The sequence below is a fragment of the Heterodontus francisci genome, chromosome 40 (assembly GCF_036365525.1).
Source record: "Heterodontus francisci isolate sHetFra1 chromosome 40, sHetFra1.hap1, whole genome shotgun sequence".
NCBI lineage: Eukaryota > Metazoa > Chordata > Chondrichthyes > Heterodontiformes > Heterodontidae > Heterodontus > Heterodontus francisci.
The window spans coordinates 16,943,218-16,964,128 of record NC_090410.1 but is presented as its reverse complement, the minus strand read 5'-3'; the positions used below and the strand labels follow the sequence as shown (position 1 = coordinate 16,964,128).

General features: G+C 39.1%; 1 protein-coding gene across 1 annotated transcript in view; it reads right to left on the bottom strand.

Annotated features, from left to right (window-relative positions):
- LOC137353168 (ryanodine receptor 1-like) overlaps nucleotides 1-20,911 on the bottom strand; it is a 535,610-nt gene that overhangs the window by 69,595 nt on the left and 445,104 nt on the right. Inside the window, exons 86-91 of the mRNA XM_068019216.1 lie at nucleotides 13,995-14,075; nucleotides 10,084-10,172; nucleotides 9,569-9,697; nucleotides 6,937-7,041; nucleotides 4,378-4,407; nucleotides 44-73 (exon numbers count right to left, since the gene is read on the bottom strand). Of these exons, the coding sequence (XP_067875317.1) occupies nucleotides 44-73; nucleotides 4,378-4,407; nucleotides 6,937-7,041; nucleotides 9,569-9,697; nucleotides 10,084-10,172; nucleotides 13,995-14,075 (464 nt within the window). The remainder of the gene's footprint in view (nucleotides 1-43; nucleotides 74-4,377; nucleotides 4,408-6,936; nucleotides 7,042-9,568; nucleotides 9,698-10,083; nucleotides 10,173-13,994; nucleotides 14,076-20,911) is intronic.

Sequence of the window (20,911 nt, the reverse complement as noted above, 5' to 3'; positions counted from 1 at the left end):
TTGGTGAAGACATGTAATTTAATAGCTGATATTTAAAACTTACCTCATGCCGCATTTTAATCCAAAAATGTTCCTTTTTTGCATGATAACAAATAATAAATATAATATATTAAAATGGCATCATACTTGAGGTTATACAATTACTTTTCCTTTTATACTATTCATGGTGAAATGATATGGCCTATTCCCTTTTTATAGGTTAGTCTGATTTTCCAAAATTTAGACATGAAGATTTTGTTGACAGAGCAAAACAAACACATCTTTTGAAGGATATTGTAACCTATGTTAAGGCCTTTGTAAAATATTTTGAAAGTTTTATTATGACTTCAACACAATATTGAATGCAGGTTTGAAATTGTAAAAAAAAATTAAATATAAATATTACAAGGAATTACACATTACTTTCCTGGGCTACCATTTAAAGTGTTACTATCATCATTACATTTTAATATGACAGGATATCCTATGATATGATAGCAAGTGCACCCTCAATCCAGTCTACCTGCTCTCAATCATGTAAAATGACTGAAATGAGAACCTCGATACAACACACTGCCAGGAAGCAATGGTGTTGCGGGGCAAGAGTCAATCTAAATAAAAATAGCAGTGGGCCAAAATAAATAGAGAGATCTCCATTCCTGATTTTATTCCAATAATAATAGACATCAACTTTGTAATATCGATAATTCCATTTGGTAAATTATTAGTGGTAAAATTGGGAATTTGTTTTGTATGGCAACCAAACAAACAATGCCTAAAGTTCACTGCTCTTCGAGAACAATATATAACCAAGAAAATCTCTGGGAGTCTTAACGCATAGTGGATGGCATGACCAATGGAGAAAAATGTTTTTCAGATTCAACAGAAGTCCGAAACACCACACAATTATCTTGTGGGAGTAAAAATTATGGATTGATAATTCACACAAGTGAAAAATAAAACTCAACAAGTGCAAGAGAATCCCAGGCATTGTTCACCCTCAAAATAAATAAAAAGTCTAACAAGTGACAGGGAATCACAGAGGTATTCTTTGATATGTGAAAATGGAGTATGAGCCACTCACATTTGGAAACTTTTTTTCAATGGCAAATAATTAGGACTTGAGCCTGTCTGTAAACCACCTTATCAAGCTGACAATCTCTTTTCCTTGTTCGAATATTAACATAATTATGAGACCAACAATCAATGTTATTTGATATTGTGTATGATGATCATGCAGGCTTAAGGGTGTGTTGTTAGTGTCCTAAGTCTTAAGGTGATGAAAATTAGCCTAAAGGGTGGTACGGGTTGCAGAAGATTCTCATTGGTTTTGTGCCCTGCTCCATCTTCCAGTTGGAAGTAGGGTGTGTCCCTGCATCTATCCTAAGCAGGTGGGAACTTCATTTGTGCGTATAACAGAGGTGTGGAAGAACTTCAAGCCATTTTCCAGCTCCTGGTGTGCTGGATGGGAAATCAGCAGGCTCAGAAGAACCTAGTGGGAGGAATGGTAGTGGTAGCTAAGGAGCATCAGTTAAAATGTAGCACTACATCAGGCTATCTAATGAACAGCAATTTGTAAGTGTAGAAAGGAATCACCAGCACTGATTGTCTTCACTACAATCTTGCCTGTGAATCATAACTGAGATATTTTTATTTCTATTAACTTTAAAAAAATGCTCTAGTAAGAAATCTGCCAGTCTCACAATATCTATTTAAGTGTAAGACTCTAAATTTGCCTCAGTTAACCACTGTACTCAGAAATAGCTTTTGGAGATCAGCTAACAACGGAAGATAATGAAAGGATTCAAGGATGCAAAATATATTCGCCTGGATTTTGCAGTTGTAACAGTGCAACTATCAGCATTTGCCATCATTACTCTGTGAAACTGACAGCAACTTCTGATGTTTGTACATGCACAGTTAAATGCTAAAATCCAGTAGCTGCTGTCAGTGATTCCCGCTTCTCCACAGGATGTGCAGTTGAAGCCCTTGTAGATGGAAATCAATTAGAAATCACTAATTTTGTGCGATGTAACTGGGTTTTTAATGAGTACTAATTCATAATTACTGTGGAACATTCTCTCTGGCTCTGAAAAGCCAATTTTGTTTGTGGAAGGTCAAATTTCTCCATTCTATGCTAAAAATCATATAGATTTTTAAAATGGTAAAAAATTAAAGTTTGTTTATAGTATTTCAGCTTCTACCTTAATCCACTGTGTATGTGCAAATCTTTATTTCACTTTCTGTAAAATTTGAAAATGTGAATGATAAAACCTGCTCGTTACTTCCTGGTTTGCTGTCTATGAGAATTCTTCAATGTGATTGGCTGTTCAGCCTGCTTGATGACATCATTGTTGCTGGATGCCAGAGTTTTCCTATAGCTGGTGCTAAATGAAATTAACATTGGGAAAAGTGAAATCCATGCCAGAGATTGCAAGATCATTGTGGGCAACTTTCTTCAAGGTCAGCAGCGAACGCCATCATTTCTCCTCTGACTGCAAAAATCCAGGCCATTGATTTGCTCGCAGGTGTACGCAACAAATCAGTCAGATCAAACTATTGATGGCACACAAAGCACAGTGCGGCAAAATGTTTTTCAGATTTAATAGAAGTCTGAAACACTGCACAATTATCTTGTGGGAGTAAAAATTATGGATTGATATTTCACACAAGTGAAAAATAAAACTCAACAAATGCAAGAGAATCCTAGGCATTGTTCACCCTCAAATTAAATTGAATGTCTAACAAGTGACAGGGAATCAGAGGTATTCTTTGATTTGTGAAACCAGTGGTATGAGCCACTCAAATTTGGAGACTTTTTTGAATTTTTATCACTGGCAAGATATTTGTGTAGTCAATTAGGGAATCAAACAAATCTAGGCCTATAGATTATAGACAAACACAACACACTGCAGTGCCATAGCATCACACTAGGTAGTTTGTTCGCTTGACATTACAGTTTGCTTTAAAATTATCTCAAATCCCAAGTACTTTCAGGACATAATCCAATCTAACAATCATAAGAAAATTTGAAAAAGGGATTATATAAAGAATATTTAAACTGAAGATCACAATGCAGTAAAATGTTATTAATATTCTTCCAATATACTGAAAACCCTGACGATAATTTCTTGTTCTGAAATGGTACAGATAGACTAAAAGTTCATGCAAAGATTTAAAATGCATTTTTCAGAAGCAAAATTATACAATGGAGCAAATGGAAGATACAGAATAATGTAAATAGTTATTCCCCTTGTGTGTTAGAGGCCAAAGCAATTATGCTGTTAACATATCAGCCTGATAGCCTAGAAATAATAGTTTGCTCCATTATAAGATAGCTTTGAGTTATAGTTCCAAGGTTGTCCGATGCTCTTATTTGTTTACAATAACAGTGGTCAAATGCAAAAATCTCAACATCACAAATGTTTCCCCTGTTGGATAATCATGGAATCATGGAACAACATCAATAATATTGGTACCCTAGACTGTTTGGCACTCCTGGCAGATGATGATAAGGAAAAAGGCAAGTGGGTGGTGAGCGAAATTAGGCACAACATAAATGGTCCGATAAATTGCAACAGTTCATTACTACATATGAGCATTTTATTAGATGAATGGAACTGTAGGAAAACAGAAAGTACACCGTTCTACATCCATTTCATAATTGTTTATATGAAGCTATTTGCTAAAGGAATGTTTAGATACTAAAAATTTAATTTTACTCATCGTTGAAATCATGTTAAAAGTAGACATAAAATGTGTTTTAAATAAAAAGTCAAATCATTTCTCTCTCAGCCATTAGTTGAGCTAATCTGTTCTTGCCATGTGTTTGGCAACATTTTAAGCCAGATAATGTGAAATTGCCTTTGAGATAGTAGTATTTGTGAATTTGTTTTTGTATATTTTTGTCTAGGCCAAGTAGAAGGCAGTTACTTCAGTCGTTCCCCACTGTTATCAGTGAAATGACCATGGGATGCATGGCATAGGTCCCTGTCAGTGAAGTCACAGAGTGGTGTCCCAGTAAGTTAATAATGACTAAGCAAGTTTCCATTCATGTTAAAAAAAATGACTTTTAAAGAAAACATTCTAATATAGTACACTGCTAAGAGCAAAAACCCAATTCTTGAAATGGATGCTTAACACGTGAACCTTCCCTCCCTTGTGTTTTGTGAATTGATATCGAGGACACTTAAATCCACTTTAAATAAACTGCTTAAATTCAACAGTGACTTGAACATTTTGATAGAAAGTGAAAGTTAAGCCTGATGTACCACTGAAACAGGTAATAAAAGGAAACAGGAAACTACAGAGGTATGTGCCCAAATGAAAAATTAAAATGGCAGTGCTTATGGCAAACAATTTGCATGAGATGACAGCTGCAGTACACAAAATTCTTACGCTATTTCTGGATCCTCGATTATCAGGCATCTGTTATTCATCAGAATAAAAATGATATTTAGACACTTTCTGTTGGAAATGGATTAAATTCATTCATTTTCCCTACATTTTTCTTTTTAAAGCACACAATTTTTAAAATCCAAAACATACTACTTCTACAGAAACAAAATCCTTAAAGCTGTGAATATTTCTGTAGAGTAGCTCTGGGCATATAGCTATTTCCTCAGAATGATACCTCTGGTAACATTGCTGCGGCAGTATTTCAACAGACATTCTTTGGCAAACAATGACGGCATTCCATACAGCTTCTCAGGGCACATTTTTCCCTCAGAAATTATAATTTAAATTGATTATAGCAATATGTTTACTAGCATCTATACAATCATTTATACTTTAAAAATGCTGTGCTGCAGTCTTGGGTCTATGAATAAAACAGTGACAATAACAATTAATATAAATACTTGCAGATAAAACATTAAAATCTTTATTGATAGGCAGTCCTCAAGGCATGGAGTGATACTATTGTGGGAAATGTACCACTGGCATTCAAGAAAATTCTATACTTCTCGCCTGGTCTTTAGGGTCAAGAATCACCTATTATAGTAAAATTGATATTTCAGTAGTGTAATTACTATATTACTTAGTAACATGCACCTTCCTAAATAAAAAGATGCTATGTGTAGTCCTACTCTTCCTGCCTTCTCCTTATCTTCCCTATTCTACTATATTCTCTATGCTACTCCTGATTATCTGTTATTTCTTACTGTGTCTATCATTTACTCCCTTGTTTGTCGCCACCTCCACTGGCCAGCCATGCAGTTTGGAATTGTGACCAACATCATTTAAAATTTCCAACTCATTAGCTGAGAAATGGCTCCAAAGGCCACTTTTTCAGCCAACTTCAAGACAGTTCATTGGAGTTTTGCTTTACTGACCTTTATAAATTAACAAATTGGTAATATTACCACATTTCAGAAGGGATAATTGGTTCCACATATAAGATACCATGGGCTGGATTTTACAGATCCCTCGACATTGGGAACCGTGGCGGGGTTGGGGCATGAAGATTGTCCCAGATGAGGCCCGCCATGGACCTCGACGCTGGCAGGGTCCAGCCCAATATTGCTGGCGGCGGTGAGGCCTCATGGCTGCCCGTGACGGGACCTCTATTTAAATATTTGAATAAATTAACTCATCTGAATTAATGGGCTGAATTTTACACTGCCCAGCGCGTCAGATGGTGACGTGGGGGCGGCGTAAAATTGAGCAGGAGGCTCCTGGAGGCCTACCCGCCCCGCTTACGCTTCAGTTCTGAAGAAGGGTCACTGACCTGAAACGTTAACTCTGCTTCTCTCTCCACAGATGCTGCCAGACCTGTTGAGTATTTCCAGTGTTTCTTGTTTTATTTCAGGTTTCCAGCTAGGGCAGTATTTTGCTTTTATTATAGTAAAGGTAAGTGTTTTGGTGGGGGGGGGGGGGGGAAGGGCAAATTATTAATTTAATTGTTATTGGAGGGGGTGGGAGAGGGGCAAAAGACATGTATTCATTTCATGCACAGGCAACTCACATCATGTTAGGATGGACAGCCTGCCCCCTCCACCTGACCTGCAAAAGGGGGGGGTGGAGAAGAGGGGTGGTTGGGCGGCCCGCCCCAACTATTTAAGTGAGCTGCTGCGCTTGGAATCATGGGCCGCCATTTTTCTCGCCCACTGCCAATATCAGCAGCCGGCTTCTAAAATCCAGCCCCATGTCTTTCTTAACTAAAGGTGAAACTGAACTTCAAAATCAAAGCTTATACCAATATCAACATGGCTTAAAAGATTTATAAATTTCCTCAGTACTGGTGTATGTTATAATGTCTTATTTTTTTGAAGTAGTCATTTTTAAACTTTACAGTGATTTCCATGATTCATGGCTCAGCATCCACTCACCAGCTTCATCAGAATTTGCTGTCAGAAGCAGCACACAATGCTAATACAGCTAAGCTAGCTATTAATAGCAGCAGTGTTAGATAAATATAGGCTAACAGCCATTGACTGTGATATCACATGGCTCTTTACAGAGCCAATTGTGGGGGAATTAAGCTATTTATTTTAGATAGTTAATTAATAAAATAAACACAAGAAAGCTTTTCATAATACTGTGAGGACCATCTCTAAGCAAAATGAACTTGATGAATAGGTGGAGCTATGATGACCAAAATCGCACTGAAATTGTTTCTTCAAATTAGAATAACAATATGTGCATTTATTTTGGTTACATACTTGAATTAAGAAAGAAATCATGAATACCCCATTCAGGTTAGAGAAACTGTTGAAACTGACTTGAGCTAGGATCCTAATCTATCATTACAGAAGAGAACTTCAACTCGACCATCTGGGCTGCAGCTGAACCGAGGTCTGTAAGGTGAAAAGACTGTGCTCTAATACACTGCGCTACTCCATCCTCTTATAGAGCGTAACGGACAATATTGCAGAAAAACAGAATAACTTTTAGATAAATGGTTTGGAACGGGTAAAATAAATCTGTATTCATTTGTTATTGGAATAACCTACTTACTTGCGCAAGCTTCATCATCATGTGTGCAAAGATATGGAGAAAACCAACAACTGCATCCCACAATCTGCTGTGAGCCAGGCTCTGCTGGTTACCAGTGCATGGACCCTGCAACAGAGTTTGATATAACATAATTCACATCAAATCCTGAAAGACCCACTCTAATGAAGCACTCTTTTTTTTAACTTGTTTCATGGGATGTGGGCGTCACTGGCAAGGCCAGCATTTGTTGATTTACTGTCCATCCAGATCTGCCAAAGTATTTCGGTAATACAATAATCAAATTATAAGAAATTACTCATTTAAAATATTGTTAAGAAGACAATGGGGTTATTTATGGACAATTAGCAACAACCTGGAAAAAGCATGCTTTGTCTGAAATAATTAATGAGTTATTTGAGAAAATAATGGATTTTTAAAAATTAAAATAAAATGTTATAATTGTGCATATGAATTTTGAAAGAGTGTTTGATAAGGTGCCACGCAAGAGACTGTTAATAAAATGAAGGCACTTGATTAAGGGGAGTACTGCAGCATGGCTAGGAAGTTGCCTGAAGATTTGAAAATGAAGTATAGTGGTTAATGAATATTTTCCAGACTGGAGGGATATAAAGTTGGTGTCCCACAAGACTTAGTGTTAAGAGCTTTGCTCAGTGATCTGGACACAGGGGTATGGGGTCATGATATCAAAAGTTGCAGATAACACATAGTAGCCTGGGCAAATAGATGTTAGATCAAATTTAATGCGTGAAATATGAGGCCATACAATTTGGCATCAAGAATAAGGACCAGGATTTTACAAAGCTCCCGAGGTCGGGCTCCATGACGGTAGGGGGCGAGGGAAGGTCATTCCGGCAGTGGGCCGCCATGGAGTCTGACACCAGGAGGGCCTGGCCCGATCTTCCCGGCATCGGTAAGGCTTGGTGGTGGTTCCCCTGCCACGGGGTGACGGAACCCAGATCACCAAATTCAAATTAACACAATGCATATATTTAAATTAAATTAAAAGCAATCTTTCCATTGGGCTGCGATCTTCTGAGTGGCGGCCAGCAATCGCGCCTTCACTTTCCTGTCTGGGGAAAGCAGGAGCCACAGTGGTGCGGAAGGGGGGAAACTTAAGATTTTTAGTGCAGGCGGGGCCGGGGGGGAGGGGGGGAGAAACGGGGTCAAGAATTTACATCATTATTAGTGTAGGGAATGGTGGGAAGGGGTGACCTCTGCACTTTGTTCAGTTTGGGGGGAGGGAAAAGTCAAGTATGGAAGGCAAGTATTGTGGGGGCAGAGGAAGGGCAAATAAGGAATTTTGTTATTGGGGGTGGAAAAGGGGCGGCAGATTTTTGATCATAATGGTATAATAGTGGGGGAGGGGTGTAACTTGAAAAATGCAAATTAGCCGGCTGCCCTTTAAAAATGCCGCCATTGCTGGTGTCAGAGAGGTCTTCCCCTCCACGTAATTGGGGGGATGGCCCGACTGGGCCATTAGCCCATTTTTTTCACCTGCCGCCGTTCTTGGCGGCGGGTGCATAAAATCCAGCCCAAGGAGTGTAAATATACCAAAAGTCAAAACTTTAAAAGCAATTTAAAGGCGCGTCTTAAAGGAGGAAAGATTGGTAGAGAGAGGAGAGGTTTAGGGAGGGAATCCTAGAGCTTAGGGTTCTGGCAGCTGAAGGCACTGCAGCCAATGTTGGTGCGATTAAAATTGAGGTTACACAAGAATAGAGGAGCCCCGATATCTCGGAGTGTTGTAGGGCTGGAGGAGGTTATAGAGATAGGCAGGAGTGATACCAAGAAAAGATTTGAAAACAATTGAAGTGCTGTTGCATAGGAAGCCAATGTAGGTCAAAGAGCACAGGTGTGATGGGTGAACAGGACTTGGTGCAAGTTAGGAGACAGGTAACAGAATTTTGGATGAGCTCAAGTTTACAGAAGGTGGGAGGATAGAAGAGTGGAGTCTGGCCAGGAGAGCATTAGAATAATCAGGTTCAGTGGTAACAAAAGCATGGATGTGGGTTTCAGCAGCAGGTGAGCTGAGGCAGGGGTGGAGTTGGACAATGCAACAGAAGTGGAAGTAGGTGGTCTTACTGATGGAACGCGTAGATGGTTGGAAGCTCACTGTGGGGTCAAATATGACACTGAGGTTGCAAACAGTCTGGCTCAACTTCAAACAGTTGCCAGGGAGAGGGCTGGAGTCGGTGGCTATATCAGTAGGAGCAAAGAAGTAATGTTAAACCTATATAAATCACCGTTTATGCCACAATTAAAATAGTGTGCTCAGGTTTGGACAACTTGCTTTAGAAAGCATCTAAAGGTAATGGAAGTGATACAAAAGAACATTACAAGAATGACTGCAAGGTTGAGAGGCTTTCATTATGAGGAGAAACGAGAGAAACTGGGGTTTTACTAGAAGGGAGAAGGTTAACAGGTTCCCTTCCTAACAGCACTGTTGGTTTACCTATACCCTAAGGACTGCAGCACTTCAAGAAGGCAGCTCACCACCACCTTCTCAAGGGTAATTATGGATGGGCAATAAATGCTGGCCTAGTCAGCGATACCCACATCCCACAAACGAATAAATAAAAAAAAAGATTAAAATCTGATAGATATTTTAATAAAATGATGGCTGATGTTTTATTACCTGAATATATTCAGTAAGACTGTTAAACACTTGTTTAGCTACTGCCATGGCCTTGGAGAAGTTCCTTTTCCCTGGTTCATCAACAACATCTTTCCCAGAGTAGTACCAATAGAAATCACTGATAGATTCCTAGGCCAGATAGAGACAGTAGGATCAGAATGGAGTCATAAGAATTCAAAATAGCTCATAATTTCACAAATATAAATTATTGTCCCTTCTTTATGAATGGGAGACAGATTTTCCTTAAAGTGAAGGAATGCATCTGCAACAACCGCAATCTCTTTTCTATAGATTCAAGATGGAAACTAATTCTTCTCTTTTGCGTTAATTTTTACATTGCGCACACACGCGTAGTTGCAACTGTCTTGTTGTTAGACGTGAACTTTGTAAGTGAAATGATATATACTGCACTTAGCAGTCTGAGATTGTATGGACTATTACGCAATTTCCTCATTACAATCTTCAGGCAAATACAAACATCCTGAACTTCAAAATGTAAAAAGAAACGTTAGTACCTGTAGACGAAGTAGGTAGTCGACAGTGCAAATAATTATGTTGATAGTCGTGGTGTTACCTGTTTGAGTTCTAAGGTAATTCTGGAAATCTGAAATGAAAATGCATTTACAGTGTTAGCATTGCTCATTCTTAAGAGTAACGTTTCTCTTTGTTTCTTACATTTGTGATGATGCTATGAATTTTATTTGGACTTTATTCCACTGAGAGTAATATTTACCCCTTTCTAGTCAATGCACTACAAGTAACACTTAAAAGAAAGATTTTACTTTGTCCAGAATTGCTACAAGTACTAAAATACAGATATAAAACAATAGGAATAACATGGCTTGACAGCCATGTTCTTAGTTGTGCAGATCCCTTATATATGTTTTTATAAACATGGACAAATGGTAAATACACTTATCTACTGGAACTTGATGCCTCAGAATAAACTGTATTTTTGAATTTATCACAATTTAGGAACTGTAGTGCCTAACTGGAAAAAAAAGTTTGATGAGGATTGGGACAGTAATACAATTGCAACTGAATTCAATTATTATTTCCACTCTATATTACTACATTGCAACAGTAACTACACTTCAAAAGTACTTCAGTGGGTATAAAGTGTTTTGGGACATCTGGCGGTCATGCATGGAGCAATATTAATGCAGTCTTTCTATTAGATTAATAGCACAAAGTAGTCTTTGTTATTTCTTGGTTTCATGAATTTCTCTTCTCTATTCTAATTTTTTCTGCTTGAGTATAAAGTGTTCACATGAACAAAACTTTCTGCGTGAGGCTTATAATGATTTGACCAATCCTAATTAATCTGATGTTCAATTAACGCTGATTCTATGCTTGTTTCCTGGGACAGAGAGGCCTCCTGCCAAGTGTAGCTCTGCACAGCATTTGGAGAAAAGTGTTCTGTTGAGGACTGAAACTTCAGAAGTCAGAAACCAATGCTTTAGCTCAGTGCTTTACAAACATCCCCTCTTTATTATTGCTTGGATTTGAGAAACTATGCATTGGTGTAAACTGTTCAACTATTAAATAGCAAACGCCCAATGAATTAAATATTTGCTGAAACTTTAAAATGCTGTTGAAAAATATAGCAACTTCTCAACAGATGATATAAATTAACCATCCTTAGATTTTCCATCATCTTCTCAACTACTTCTGGTTTAACTTTACACAATTCACTTTTGTTTTATGAATCCAGGAGTTACAACTAACTTGTATTAAATGAGCAGGAACACTTAGACTAGATTTTTTCTAAATTAGTTAAATGCTGGGAAAACACTTTGTCCAGTTCTTATCTGAGTTTGAGTTTCAAAACAATATATTTTCTACATAAACGCTGACCAGTATACCAAAAAAAGGAATGATGGCAGAATTGACTTCTTTGTTTAAGTGAAGGCATGGTTTTGGTGAAATGCATATTGCTACACACACCGAATAACCCAAGGATACTGCACAGCGATGTAACTACAGGATACTGCACAATGGCATAGAAAATGTCAAGGGTGAAATGTGCCATTCTGCGCAGCGAGTTCATTTCGAGTACTCCAACTCACTCAGTCTAGAATCCAGCTGCATCTTGAACTCTGCTAATATCTTTAATTTCACTCCCTGATAGATTATTCCAAATATTCATTACTCTTAAGTAAAGATTTTTTTAACATCTGCTTTAAGTTTACTTTCTACTGATTTCAATTTATGTTTTACTGGCATAATTTACCTTGAAGTAATACTCTGAGTTCATTCTTTCCATGTTATGTAATACCTTAGTCTTCCCTTTGGACTACAGAGCATAAATTTATCTTATTGCTCATTGACTTGGAAACGTTTTGTTGCTTTTCTCTACAGCCTGTCCAAACCATGTTTGCAAATTATTGAATAAAATATTGACTCACTGAGTGAAGAAAACCATCATTAATAAAGGGTGAGGCTGTGTTAGGAGTTATATATAATTTGTGCTTAGTCCTTATTTTTTACTTAACTGATTTGTTTTCAAGAAGGTTAACATTGTTTAAGCACGCTATGTGTTTTACACACATTTGAGTTCTGTTCTAACCTACCTCTTCCAATGAGATTGATTCCCAGCACATTTTGATAAAATAGAAATCAGATAATTTATAAGCATATATTTTGAGATAAAAAACCTGCAGGCATCAAATCGTCAGGTTCTTTTGCTTGTGTTTATTTTCTGTGTAAGATTTCAGAAACTCCCACTGCAACACTTCAATATTGTTCTGTTACTTACCTTATTTTTTTTCCTACTATTCCAAGTGTTTTTGGCTCCATTTCTAAAGTATTTTAATAGGTTGTCTCTGTGGATTTTCCACCTCCAAACAAATTTATCACTCTTGAATCAAGAGGGGTCGGTAGCTAGCCATAACCTGAGCCAGATGGCAGGGGGTCTGCTCTTTGATTTTCTCTGTCTCACTATGGGTCAGCAGCCAGTCTCTGATTGCTACATTCTGCTGGCAACCAAACTGGGAAATTCAATGGCTTTGGAAGGTATGGAAGGAACCTTGGCTAGTTGCTGCAGTACATCTTGTAGATGGTGCACACTGCAGCCATGGTACACTGGTGGTAGAGGGAGTGAAGGATAAAGGTAGTGGATGGGATGCCAATCAAGCCAGCTGCTTTGTCCTGGATGGTGTCAAGCTTCTTAAGTGTTGTTGGAGCTACACTCATCCAGGCAAGTAGAGAGTACTCCATCATACTCCTGACTTGTGCCTTGCAGATAGTGGACAGGCTTTGGGGATTCAGGAAGTGAGTTACCCATTGCAGAATACTCAGTTTTTGACATGCTATGGTAGCTACAATATTTATGTGGCTGGCCCAGTTGTTACCAGTCAATGATGACCCCAGAATGTTGATGAAGGAGGATTCAGCAATAGTAATATTGTTGAATGTCAAGTGAAAAGTTAGATTCTCTTTTGTTGGAGGTGGTCGCTGCCTGACTCTTGTGTGGCATGAATGTTACTTGCCACTTATCTCCTACACTCCTCACTGAACCAGGCTTGGTCCCCTGCCTTGATGGTAACAGTGGAGTGAGGGATATGCAAGACCATGAGTTTGGAGATTGTGCTTGAATACAATTCTGCTGCTCATGATGGCCCACAATGTCTCACGGATGCCCAATGTTGAGCAGTTAGATCTGTTCTGAATCTATCCCAGTTAGCACTGTGGCAGTGCCACACAACACGATGGAGAGCGTTCAGAGAACGTATAATCTAGTGATTGGTGTTGGCAGGAGCAGTAAATAATGATAATTAGGGCAGAAACTGGAATTAAAATCAAGCAGTTCTATTTGGTGAAAATTCCTGCTCAACAGCAGGTTTAACCCTCCTGTTTTAACAGATGTCTAAACCTCCTAACTAACTCAGGCTGGACCCAACAAGAAAAGTCTGGACTACTGCTGCAACAGGATCTTCCATATTCTCAATTTTGCTCCACTGTGACTTACATTTGTGCTGGTCGGTGCCCTATAAGCCATTCATTTCAGCAGCAAAGTTAACCGGCGAGATGTAAATGACAGCAGGCAGTTAACATGAGCTGGGCCTCTCACAGAGACTCCCATGTCGGCAGCTCACTGGTCTTCTGATGCCCTGTGCCCAGTTAAAATTTCCCCGCATGTCTCAGACTTTAATCAACTCCAATTTTTCCCTGAAACCTACAACTCAAATTATTCATATACTGTATGATCATCAGCAATTAATGTCCTATTTTGTATTCCATGTCCCACACTTGATTCAGAACTGTAAGTCCTGAGCCAAATGTGGCACATCGTAGAAAGTATTACATTAGAAGTTGTTCGAAGTAAGAGAACTTATCTCCTAAAAATTCAACCTTAGTTTTCTGCATATGAAACTAGTTTCTGAAAGGATGATTATTATAATGTGGAAGCACAAATATTGTATACCATTATTATGTCCTTCACAGAGCAACTGTAGGAACCTGAAAAGATCTTGAGTAAATTCATCGTCTGACATCACCTTCTCACCTACACAGAAAGACAAATCATTATCCTGCAGCAGAAACAAACTCTTGAACGGCACAGAAGAAATTAGCATCTCTTTTAAATAAGCTATTGTTAGTAATGAAGTTGTGTATCAAATTATAAATGGCTTCAGTGTCAAACCTTAGAAATGTATGTAGGACTACATTGTTGAGGTGAAACTAAAAACAAACAAACCTACCTAAAAGCACTTATGAAAATCAGAAGAGGTGTGTACCATTTTCCAACCCACACTCCCTCCTTAGATGATTACTTTTGCAGCTGGGAAGAGGGGCAATTTGAATGCAAATAACGCTTTCGCATTACCTTGCTCCTACTATCAAATAGGGATCACATAAAGAGAAACATCATTCAGGAGGACAAACATAAAGGAGAGGGGACTTGCCCTGGGTTGTCCTGCTTGTCCATCGTAACTTTAGCGAAGGAGCCACAGAAACCCCAGAAAAATGTTATGGCAGTTGAGTGGGAGATCCCCTGTGCAAATTCACCCCACCCACACCCCCTAACATTCAGTTTAAATGGAGCTGCCATAACAGCTTAATAGGTTAGTACACTGAAGTATGAGTCAAGAGAGATCCTGGAACACCCAATTTTGGGCACTACACCCGTGCAGAATATTTACCTTACATGCAAATGGCAGAGTTCAAGGTTCGCTTGATATTGGGCCTCCACCCTCAATCATGTGGGAACAGTGCTACGTGAGGAGGTCCAAGAATGTAAGTAGGGGACAGTCGATCTGCTGCTAGCGCTGTAGCCTCAGGGGCAGAGGAGGATCACAAGCATCAGGGAGGGAAGGAAATTGTAAACTGTGGCAGGGGTGGGGGGGGCGGGCGCGCGGGGGTGAGGTGTAAGTGCAAGAGATATCATAGCTGGGGATGGGGCGCCTAGAGGTTGGGATTTGGGGGTAGGGGCACCTGGAGTAGGAAGAATGGGGTTGGGCTGAGGGAGACTGGGCCAGGAAGCTTGGATTTCAGAGCTGGAGCTGAAGGATAGCAGAGGTCGGAGTTGGTAAGACTGGAGAATGTCAGGACCAGGAAGAGGAGGGAGAATAGGGGTGAAGGAACCTCAGGGCTGGGTGTGGAGGTGAGCATGAAGGTAGTTTAATGTGAAGTCGAGAAGAATACTCCTGATATCCCAGATCCACATTCAGAGACAAGTAACTTTCCTTCTTTGTTCCACTGAATGCTGCCAGTGATAGAGCTGGCTTTCTCAGGGCAAACCAATCTTCCAACGGGACCTAAGCAGGCAATAGGTCCCTTATTGTATATGCAAAGGGTCTAATACTGGCTTCAGGTGTGGATGAAGGACATCTCTTGTTTGTCCTTACCCAATATGGTCAGAAATGGATACATGCTTCCTACCCACTAATTTGAGAATGCAGGATGTTATGTAGCACCTGAGAAATAGGAGCTAAGCAGCCTGATTTCAAGTACATGAGTTTGATTCCTGGTTTGTGCTGAGTTAGTTGATCTCAACACAGGTGGGGGCACTACATTTAGCTTCAGTGACCCCAGGTGAAAGGGGAGGGTGGGGAAAACAATCAGCCAGAGTTTCTGCTGTTGACTGCTATTCATTGATTATCACTGCATGTATGCATACATAGATGTTGGATGGGTAAGACATCAGGCTTGGTTATGATATCACCACTGGGGGCTACTCACTATCCAGCTAGGTGACTGGGAAAAGTAGTGGAGGGTAGCGAATATCTGTGGAACGTGCCTGATCATTGACTTCACAAGAGAAGCGGAGAAAACTGAGGGGAAATAAATTGCAGTTTAAATTAAATCTACTTTTATTGATGAGTTTCACCATTGTAATTTACAATCTAACTTACCTACTATTATGTACTGATCAGTTCTAAATATTAATTTTGAGTGGTGAATTAACATGGATGCTGCCAGTCTGTCTGCCTTCTGCTTTTGTCTTGGCTGCACCAGTTTGTGGAACTGACCTGCAGGGTGGCTCTGTTTGCTATAGCTGAGGAGTATAACTGATCATGCACACAGCCCATTGGTGTGTGCACAATTTTCCTGTTTTTCAATCACATTAGTTTATATTCCACAAATGTTTGCTCTGTCTATCTAGAATCGTGACCATCTGGATATGTAGGTCAGCTATTAAGATAAAGAACCAACGTCACACAGCAGTAAGTTTAATTGTTCTCATTAAAATCAAATACTGGGGTAAGGTTCACAAATATAAGTTTTGAGAGACTTTCAGGGATGGGGGAAGTATATGTAAGTCAAAATCTCAACCACAAATCTGTGCACTTGTTATCTGACACAAATATTCAGATGTTAACAGTATTCAACCTCAACAACAACCAGTGAATTAGTAATTTGTTTAGAAACAAATTAGGACTGAAATGTACATGTACATATTTATATGAGAAGTCTGGAAATATGTGGGACAATTATATTCTTATGGTTTAGACGCTTATATACTGCATGTGCTTCACTCTTATGGCTTATGTTCACTGTTGTGGTTTATGATGTCATGTTTGGCTGATGATGCCATTTCAACTTTATTATCATATCATCACCTTATTAACTCCCTGACTGAGCATTAATTTCAAAATCTTCTGCAAATCCCTCAACAGCTTCACTCTACAGTACCTCTACAACCTCCACTAGCTCTACGTTCAGCTTGCCGCCTCCCTGCTTCTGACTGTCTGTCTTTCTCTGCTCCATGACTGGTGACAGTCTCAGTTACTATGCACAGTACTCAGGAATCTTCCTCAACACATATGTCTGGCTACATCTCACCCTATCCTAAAGGGAATCTCAAAACCTCTCTCTTCGATCATGTCTCCAAATAACTCTTCTCCCAATTCCTCACTCCACAAACCACTTTGCAACATTTCATTAGATCAAAGATACTTTATAATTTCAAGTATTGCAACAAACCAGATTCTGTGTTATCCTAATTATCTTGTAATTTTATTTTTTTTCAACCCCTAACAGTTTCCTGTGACAAGATGAGATCAACATTAAGGAGGTGGCACTCTGCTGAAGATGAAAGTACAAAATGAACACTGGTTGTTTAACTGGCACCAGTTCTGTTTTTTGTGCATTAGTAACACTGATAACATTTAATATTAAGAAAATCACTTCAATAAAAAAAACAAAGAAAGAAAGTCTGGGCAAAATTTTCATCTGAAATGGAACTAACATAATCCCCAGTGCAATTACAGCACAAGTGCATTATATTTGCCACTTTGAAGTAAAAATAATAGATTGTTCACCGAGAGCTTAATGAATATCATTCTCCAAGTAAAGGTATAACCAACATATAAAGGTTAGCCAGCCCATCTAGGAAAGTAGAATAGCAGGCCTATTTAGACCTACAGACCAAACTAGTCAAACTTTCTCTTTCCCACCAAATAGGAATGCAATCTCCACTAACATCCTTAGCTCTTCTGACAGGAGGCATTCAGTATAAGGTTCATAGGTCAGACTACTTAAGTCCTACTTCCCTTATGACAGAATGAACTGCTTTTCTAATTAATTATACATCAAGATATTTTTTATAATTATTTAATTGTAAACAAAACTGTATTATGCATAAGATGATGCATCCAATAAATATTTATATATGAGAGCTGATAACAGAAAGCCTACAGACAGTTCCAAAGGTGAGAGGGATGGGATACATAGGGTTCTTAAACTTGAGTAGATTAGATTAGATTAGATTAGAGATACAGCACTGAAACAGGCCCTTCGGCCCACCGAGTCTGTGCCGAACATCAACCACCCATTTATACTAATCCTATATTCCTACCAAACATCCCCACCTGTCCCTATATTTCCCTACCACCTACCTATACTAGTGACAATTTATAATGGCCAATTTACCTGTCAACCTGCAAGTCTTTTGGCTTGTGGGAGGAAACCGGAGCACCCGGAGAAAACCCACGCAGACACAGGGAGAACTTGCAAACTCCACACAGGCAGTACCCGGAATCGAACCCGGGTCCCTGGAGCTGTGAGGCTGCAGTGCTAACCACTGCGCCACTGTGCCGCCCGTCCAGTAATGATTACTTCAGTTCATATACTCCAAATATCATAAGGAACTCCTTCTAAAGTAACATGTCATTAAGAGGAGGGCAAATATGCCCAGTTCCAAACTGCATATGAAGGCTGCTGTGCTCAATAATGGTATGGGGGTTTCTGTATATGGTCAATCTGCAGATATACATCAAATAACAAAGGCTGGCTCATGACTGTCACTGTCTTAGCAAAGTGTCCTCTGTTAATACTGGGGAGATCACTCCTGTGAACTAATTAGGAAAAAAATCAATGGATTCAGTCAACCAATGCATCAGGTCCTGTGTGGAAGAGAGGAGCCCAAAGTCCTAATTATATGAGACTTAAACACTTAAAGATTTTACATTTTCCCTTGATTGTAAAGTTGTCGTGATTTTAAGTGTTTTTTTTTTAAACTACTTTTAAAACACCAATTGAATTAAAGTCATCTTCCAATGTACTTATGTTTTCACCATCGATTTTATTATTTTTAAAAGGTCATTTTCCCCCAATTCAGTGGCTCAGTGGAAAGTACTCTAAACATATGTCAAGACTGGAACAAAAAGAAGTCATTTGTTGAAACCTGCAGCTCAAGCAATCTCCGTCAGCAATGACCACAAGGACACCGCTGACACTGCAAACTTTTCTTTAGTAGGAAGAGAATGATAATTTGAATATTAGGTAGTTATACTTCTCATTAAAAGCAAAAATCTGTGACAAACTGTTGGATAACTTTTCTAATGCACTGTTCTATCATTATCATCAGTAGTGGAAGTATTCTGGACATTTACAGAAACACTGGAACATGCAGTCCTTTCCTGATCCCTGGGGTACTGGATGAATGGAAACGTTAACTCCTTTAAAAAGTGAAATTCCAAGATCACCTCAGGCAGGAATGTGGATTATGTGGATGAACGGCACTCATTGTCTTCCTGAGGTATGGTGATTCACAGATTAAAGTACGGAACTCAGCCAGCTGGCTGAGTATACAGCTCTGCTGTTATAAGTACATAAGGAAAACGAAGGGCAAGAAAAGGCTATTTGGCCAGTTCCTCTTGTACCCAAGCTCTTCCATTATAGCATCCAACTGCATTCTGAATATTCTTAAAGATCTACTGCTCTGCCTGCAGATTATTCCAAGTATGCATTACATTTTGAACTCTATCTTCTATCTGTTTAAACTTAATTTCACTAATTTAAATTATGGCTTCCGAGATGATTTTCTATTCTATTTACCTTATCTATATCATTTAATTTTTTTATGTATCTCGATGATCGATCCCTTTCCTTTAACTACCTTTTTTAGACCATACAGTTTGAACATCTCCATTCCTTTCTCTTAGTGGATATACTTTATACTGGGGTCTAGTACTGTTCATCTCAGTACTTTCCCCAATGCTTTTTTACATTTACATTGGGGCGGTGGCAAGAAGTGTATACAGAACCAAGTGCGATCTGTTCAGTCTCATATAAAGGCTTTACATAATATCAGACAGTGTGCACTAGATATATTTCTGGACTTTTATTTCTACCGTACCAATTGAAAGTTAAAGCGACATTGAAGGCAATGGTTATTTCTCCCTGGTTCTTGAATTTTCCTTGTAACAATTCAATTCTAGTCACTGTATGCTGAAATGGCCATAAAGTTTTAACCGAATTTAATATTTTACATTTGAGTTTTAAGTTCGATGAGCCACTTGTAGACTCAATTATTTAATCAATAAATTGTTTCATCTCTACTGTTTCCTGTCTTTACTACGTCTTTCTTTGTGTCATCAGCAAATCTGATGAGCTGACATATCATTTTGCTATCCAAATCACTGAAGTAGATTAGAAACAATGGGACAAGCACTAACTTCTGTGGGATCCATTCAACACCTACAGCTAACAGCACACCACTGCCCCCCAACAGGTTACCTCTTGACTTCACACCTTACAACTATTTCCTAGGATGGAAATTAACAAAATCCCAAAAGGCTGGCTGTGATACCCCGCAGTCAGTTACCATATCTACTCCTTCCCGTAAGGAATCTCCAAGGAGCAGTGGAAGGACAATACTGGAACATCATTGCAAATCATGTTGACAACTTTTATGACAGACATAATTATTAAAGTAAAAAGATCACTTTGTAATTATATATTCTGCTGGGCTAGGTGTATTATTTTGGTACCAAACAGATCAGACGTTAATATGGCAAGAGCTGGTATGCGAGGAAGAGGGGAAGGAAGTGAGAAAGAGCGTGGAATTGTTAAGGTTTAGAGTTTTCTGAGGATGGATTGGTTTATTATTTCCCAGTCCTGTCAATTACAGGAAACTTTACTGTGTCCATTCTCAATATACAGATGTTCTATGCTACATTGGAAAAGCCGCAGCTGGCTTGTGATCATCACTATTGGCCTCTTGGCTGCTGGTGGATTGTTCTGTGTCCTACAGCAAAAATATGCAGCATATAACAAATATTGCAAAGATTAAAGGCCGGCGGACTCTATTCTAAGGTTCCAGGATTGGTCCAGAATCCTGAAGCATGTTTGAGGGTATCAGTTGGTAAGGTCTACCAGTGCTTTCACAACCTAGTGCTGCAAAGGGTAGCCCTGGACTCCCAGCAGCTGGCCTGCTGGAAAATGGAGAACTGGTACCTCAACAAGTTCTTTCTTTAAACCTTTTATTTGGCGTAGTGGATGACTTGAGTACTGTAGTGCACAGTAACCACTTGTTCATACCAGCAATTATGGGTGGTAATGGGCATGAAATGTGCTGCAGCAGACTGGCTGCCCATTTTACACCACGCCCAATTT